Source organism: Ptychodera flava, chromosome 2 (genome assembly GCF_041260155.1).
Source record: "Ptychodera flava strain L36383 chromosome 2, AS_Pfla_20210202, whole genome shotgun sequence".
Taxonomy (NCBI): Eukaryota; Metazoa; Hemichordata; class Enteropneusta; family Ptychoderidae; genus Ptychodera; species Ptychodera flava.
Window position 1 is genome coordinate 44,658,244 of NC_091929.1, and position 7,265 is coordinate 44,665,508.

The 7,265-nt window shown below is 34.6% G+C and overlaps 1 protein-coding gene across 1 annotated transcript in view; it reads right to left on the reverse strand.

Moving 5' to 3' along the window:
- The window catches only part of LOC139121906 (adhesion G protein-coupled receptor L2-like), a 95,378-nt gene extending 89,054 nt beyond the window's left edge, over window positions 1-6,324 (reverse strand). The window contains exon 1 of the mRNA XM_070687211.1: window positions 6,063-6,324. Within this exon, the coding sequence (XP_070543312.1) occupies window positions 6,063-6,110 (48 nt within the window). The 5' untranslated portion in view covers window positions 6,111-6,324. The remainder of the gene's footprint in view (window positions 1-6,062) is intronic.
- Window positions 6,325-7,265: the final 941 nt, after the last annotated feature.

The window sequence follows — 7,265 nt, forward strand, 5'->3', positions numbered from 1 at the left end:
TCGAAAACATTTCCCAGATTCTACTTCAAACGTGACTAAAGTGCAATTCTTTTATTGGCGTCCTGGTGAGCAATTCTACTCCTTAGGTTACCAATTATAACCATATAAACCAAGGGATTCAACATCAACATGACAGTTGGTCGCATTGATTGACAGATATCAATAGTGGCATCGAAATGTTACCTAAAATAAGCAAATATTATTTGCATAGTTTCATACCTCATCACACCTAGGATACAAATGGCAATATGAAGATGTTAGTGTCGTCATCATAAATGGATATGATCAAAATTAGACCCAGTCAAATGCACATTGTTCAGAATTTAATTTTAGTATTTTATTACTTCAAATAATATCTTGAAATGCAGATTGATTTTCATTAACGGATATGACTATCTATAGCGTATTGGGCGTCAAAATCCAGATAACATTGCAACTAGAAAAATAGCATGAGTGCAGGAAGTAAAAATCTTAATGACAATATAAAAATTTCTACTCTCAAATAAATAAATAAATAAATAAATAAATAAATAAATAAATAAATAAATAATAAATAAATAAATAAATAAATAAATATATATATATATATATATATATATATATAATATATATATAATATATATATATATATATATATACATACAGACATACGGATACATACGGATAAAGTTACCTTGCATGCTAAGAGTTGCTATGTCGATATTACATTAACAATAATGCATTCGTTTTCAAGCTGTAATACACAATGTTTCGATATTTTCACTTTAAATCATATTTCACGACAGAAGGATGGTTCCATTTTGACGTGCTAGAATTTAATATTTGTGTCTTACTTATAATTTTACCATCACGTTTTGAAAAGGGGATGTAGCGTAGAGTTGTTACCGTATATCATGAGATCATTTATATTTTCAAAAGTCATTACATCCGGGACTTACGGACTTACAACTATATGCTATAAGACTTGATAAAACCAGCTGAGATTGCTGGGTCACCATTTCAAAGTATTTTTGAGATATCTCTATCAGCATATCATGTATCGCTATTCTTTTAATCGCGGAACGTGGAGAATCAACAAGAAACTGTGTTCTGAAAATAATAACATTTTTAATAATAACAAGTGATACCTGATAAAGATTAAAGTAAGTAATAATTGACAACAGATCCAATTATTGAAGGTACGGGTCCTTTATTAGCCGTTGGGCAATACACGTATACAAGTCTTGTATATCATTATCAAGAGCACTTAAAAGTGTTTATTCGGGTTTTAACGATGTAGCAGAAGTCAACAGCGAGAACGTGATGTGAAAAACACACAACGAGTGTTTTACGAGGCGGCAACCGACCTCCAAAAGATTTTACGTTCTCAATCACGGCGACACTCAATATGTCCTAGTCCATAACGAGAAGCGTGGTTGACTGGCGCCCAACTGAGAAAACGTGGAATGTACGAACCGAGATACATATAAAAAAGATCATAAACAGTAGTCCTCTCCGCAAAATTTCGGTATTTTTTGTTAGGTTTTATTGCGCTTAATTACGTATGCATGCTATGTCAGGTATTTATAATCAACGAGAAAGGGCTATCCTTGAGTATATCGCTAGTTGTTTCGTTGCCTTTTTTGGATACTTTGATATTCTTAATTTTATAGCAAAGCAAATTAATATAGGTCTATCTGTAACTCTTAAAAGATAAAGTGAAATTGCATATTATTTTTTTCGATAAGTCAAGAACAAAGAGTATTTGTAGTCCAGGAGAAAAGTCTGTGATTTAATCATTGCTTGTATTTATACTTTTGTTTCCTTTGGAATGTTGACATTCGGAATTATATTGCAACTTAATTTGATTAAAGACAGATTCAGCGGTACTCGAGATAAAACAGGTTCAAATGATGTTCTTATACAATATGTAATCAATTTGCGGACCCTTTCATGTTGTTTGCAGTGAACTTGAGCAGAGATGGTAGGAAGGGGGCGTGTGTCTAAGGGAACGACTTCCCCCTTGCAATGAAAATGAACTTTATCGCAAGAACTAAATTAATCATAGTGATCACCGGTGAGATACACGAAAGAAAAACAGGGATATATATGAGTCTCATGTAAAATACGGAAATGCTCTAGGCACGTTATTTTGTCTCGAACAGACAGACATTATTTATGCTTGGGGTAAATTAATGCACAGTACACGTAAAACGTTCACTGTAACGATTCAAGGTATGTCACGGTACATCGTGCCAGATGCCAACGTCTGAAAAGAGTGTGCTGGCGAAGAGGCACGTGATTAAATGACAGTCTCTTCATACCTCAGAGCTTAGAAAAGGTGTATGAGTTAAAGTTTGACTCGATCGTTAAATGTAAGACGGGCGCCTGACAGTCGTATGTTCGCGATCGTCAACGCGTTTCCCATCAGCGGCGCGTGTGGAAGTACTGATAGTGTCTAGATAGTAAAGGAGTTCATACCCTATTCTCAGAAATACCAATATCCCACAGAATGTTTCCACGGGATAATTGTGAATTAACATACCGAATGGGCATCTGAGATGCAGGGTAGCCGAATATTGTCCAGTGTTACTGAATCTGCTCATAGCACAATGATTCGGTCTATATTTATGGCATTTGTCCACTGGGGAAATGATACTCCATTAAATGTGGGCGACAGGTCCGTATATAAAAATGCCTGACTTACTCATATATGTATTAAAGCACGTCAAACCGTCCGTTGTATTTAATTACTCACCCGTCTGCAATATTTGCCCGTAGGGCATTGCCTCAAGGCTTCAAATACTCAACTTTAGAATGAAGTAATCTTAAAGAAAAATAAATAACTTGCAATATTACAACTCGGGATGGTCCTTACAAACGACAGTAAGGCCAGGTCGATTAAGGAAGACATATGGACGTTAATTCCCATTGCTCTCAACAAAAGTGGATCGAAATTAAGGCTTGGCATGCTTGCCTGTGTGAGTATGTGTCTGTGTCTGTTATATGTGTCTATCCGTCTGACACCAAACACCTACTCTATCTTCTGTTTGCGAATCAATCCATAATTAATACTTATCTTCCAGTCCCTCCTACTTGTCGAAAAAACCTTACGTACATATGTTAATTTTTTAATGAATATTCCTCTTTCTTACTGACAATTTTGTCTTTCGCAATGTATCACCGGGAAAAATGTTGCCTATGTAGTGCGGCAAGCTGCGTATTCTTTTATAATGGCTTTCTCGCTCACCGAACTGGCAAAGCGTAAAATTAAATTTATTCGACTTGAATAGAAGATAAAAACAGTGGGGACAAAAATAACTCATAGTAATTTATGGTCTTTTAGCTCAAAGATACATTGTTTGGCATGTAAAACTATGAAGCTAGAAAGCTCGTCAAATATTTCCTCTGCATGATATAGACATTGATGGCCTAACACTTGACTTTGATTCTCAAAATTGAAAGATGTATGACGGCGCATTCAAGCAGATTCCGTCTTGTCTTTGCAAGCTGTTGCTTCAAAAAAAAGATCCATAAATCTTACTTTGCGGGGAAATTGCATAATAAAACATATGCTTTACTGGAAAATAGGATGTCGTCATCAATTTAGACGATGACATTGAGATCCCTTTTAATCAAATTCGAGGTGAGCTTTGATGTTAAGTCTATTCATCTGTCTTCAGTCATTAAAACCACTCCCAGGTGTGACATCAATAATATGGATATGCCAAGGGTTGAGGAAGCCGTCGAGTTGAAAAGATATTCCTCTGTCTTATACACAACCGATGATCCGAAAATCAATAAAATCCTATTTGGTGTACCAACTTTAAACAAATTTAGTTAATGTGGAAAAACATCTGTGATTGCTCAACTAATTTATAAATGTAGACAGCCCACATATTGTTGGTATGAAAGTGATGCAAGAACCTTTGTGAAAAATGAATCCAAATGTTATCTAATTTCATCGTCACAATCTCAATAGTGTTATTTATAACACGTTACTGCTATTCTTATCATTATATTTCTATATCTTGATCTATATGTATGTATGTATGTATGTATGTATGTATGTATGTATGTATGTATGTATGTATGTATGTATGTATGTATGTATGTATGTATGTATGTATGTATGTATGTATGTATGTATGTATGTATGTATGTATGTATGTATGTATGTGTATGTATGTATGTATGTATGTATGTATGTATGTATGTATGTATGTATGTATGTATGTATGTATGTATGTATGTATGTATGTATGTATGTATGTATGTATGTATGTATGTATGTATGTATGTATGTATGTATGTATGTATGTATGTATGTATGTATGTATGTATGTATGTATGTATGTATGTATGTATGTATGTATGTATGTATGTATGTATGTATGTATGTATGTATGGATGGATGGATGGATGGATGGATGGATGGATGGATGGATGGATGGATAGATGGATGGATGGATGGACGGACGGACGGATGGAAGGGTGTGTCTCTCGATACAGGTCTGTCGCTAAACAAAATACATAATGAATAAACAAGTTAATAAACTAAGCGTATTCAGAAGAAACAACAAGGACTCGATATAATTCATTTTGAAAAGACAATACATCTGCCAGCTGGTCGTGACTTGCAGCAAGATAAAAATATTCCACTTATCGATTACGAATGATCGTATACAATTACATTGAATGCAATGCTCGAACACATTTAATTTACGATCTATATGCGAAAGAGTGTAGCCAGACTTTATCAACTGTGGACTAACAAGACAAATTTCCCGCAATAAACCTTTGGTTTTCTCATTCCTGTTTTCCCCTCTTATTACCCTGTTAGGACTTTTTTGTCTATCAGCTTTTTGAACAGATTGAGCAAAGTTGACACAGAGAGAAGTAAGGGGACTTTTACTTAGAAAACTTCTTATACATTTCGGCGGTATGGACGTTAAATAAAAACAGTCTAACAGAAAGTACAATGTCTGCATAAATGTCAACTATCCAAATTGTTCGCCGTTGGTCGTTTTCGAAGAGTTCAGCCAATTTTGTACGACATTTAGTTTCGAGCACTTAGCGCAAGGAAATGCTATCGAATAACGTATCGGAAATTAATAGTCTGGAAAACTCGTAGGCAAAACGCATATCGCGTTTTTCTCATAGAATGAAATAATAAAACATCTATGTAAAATTCCAATCGCGTATTAAGGTTGAAAATAGAAAAAGTGGTCAATTAATGTATTTAGACTATGCAAAATCAACGGGCAATGAATATTCTTAGAGATGTTGGCAGCTGTCTATTGACTTATTGCCCGGAAATGTATTTCCAGAGAAGTCACATGAAATATTGTACCATCCTAACTAATACATCACAGTCATATAGAAAAACGCCATCTACATACGAAGCAACATTATCTTATATTTCGAGTACGGAGAGGATTTATCCGTCAATGATTTGCATATCAAAATAATTTCAAATGTGACAATACCATCATGATAGCCAATGCTGTAGTTTACCCGATATATTATGTTCAATTCCGCAAGTAAGATGTGGTAAGCTGCAAAACTAAACTAACAATAATTTCAGGACCGAACATTCGTGTCCTAAAATCATGAATGCCTTTGAAATTGAATTATGAATTCTTCTGATAATAGTATAATGATATATACTATATATATATATATATATATATATATATATATATATATATATATATATATATATATATATATATATATATATTCCGCTATATAGGGCATTTCTGCTAAATGTACGCATTTCTGCTGAAAGAGCTGGCCAAGTAGGCAAAATCAACTGTGAATGCACAAGTTTGACTGATACCCAGTACGGTAACTTTAAATGAAGCGTGTTCTAAATCATGCTTCTACGTGACTGTGAGATTAATTTAGTGTTTGAAAGTCTGTGTATTACAGGTATTCGTCTGGAAAGAATAAAAGCAGTGAAACCAAATATTGCCGTTTAAGATAAGCGCCTCTGTTTGACTATGTCTAAATCTCCAAAATCATGTTTGAATGACTTAAGCCGATAATCGCTGTCTAAGCAAAAGGGGATTTTGACGTACCTTACCCATCGCGGCTAAAGCTATCAGAAAAGCATAGGTTGGCAGCATTCTGGTATTAGTTGTGATCTTTGGTGTATAAGACAGAAGAGCTTTCTTCTCGTTCGTCACTTTTGTTCGTCTTTTCTGACTTTCAGTCTTCGGTACGACTGGCCTATGGTGACGATATCTCTCCACTGCGAGGCGATACCTCAAAGGATGTACACTAGATACTGCAGGACCCGATTACTTTCCACGAGGACGACCCGAAGCACTTCTGTGAAGAAATGCTCTCCAAAAGTGGAATATTCCATTACAGAAAGGGATGCCAAGGCAGCTGTCACTTTGTAGGCTGTAATCACTTTCGTATGTCGTAATTCAACGCTGTTCGTTGTCATGGGAACCGGATAGTTAAGCCACAGGTATGCTGTGGTGTCAGGCAGCAGATTATGAATGACGCTATCTTCGCACACAGAGTTGTTGAAATTTCCTCCGATCAGATTTGTTCATCAGACAGCCGCGACAACATACCTTTGCAAACTGCTTATGACGGATATATTTGGCTTCGTTCGTTGACATCGCAACATATCAATTAAATTACTTCAAAGGGTTATTCGTGACCAACTAACTCATTCAAAGATGTTAAGGTCGCAGTCACGTTGAACAGTGTTCAGACGTGCATAAAATTGTGCTTTAGAATAGTAAAACACTGCTGCCAGTATGCATATTTTTCATTTTAAAAAAAATTGTGCTCCGGAAACTATTTTAGAACACATACGATAGAGTAGCTCATTATCATAGAATAACAATGAATTGTATTTAATCAATGATTGTTTATTTTAAGTATGTATATATGTCTTTCTGTCTGTCTGTCCGTATGTATGTATGTATGTATGTATGTATGTATGTATGTATGTATGTATGTATGTATGTATGTATGTATGTATGTATGTATGTATGTATGTATGTATGTATGTATGTATGTATGTATGTATGTATGTATGTATGTATGTATGTATGTTATGTATGTATGTATGTATGTATGTATGTATGTATGTATGTATGTATGTATGTATGTATGTATGTATGTATGTATGTATGTATGTATGTATGTATGTATGTATGTATGTATGTATGTATGTATGTATGTATGTATGTATGTATGTATGTATGTATGTATGTATGTATGTATGTATGTATGTATGTATGTATGTATGTACGTAGGTA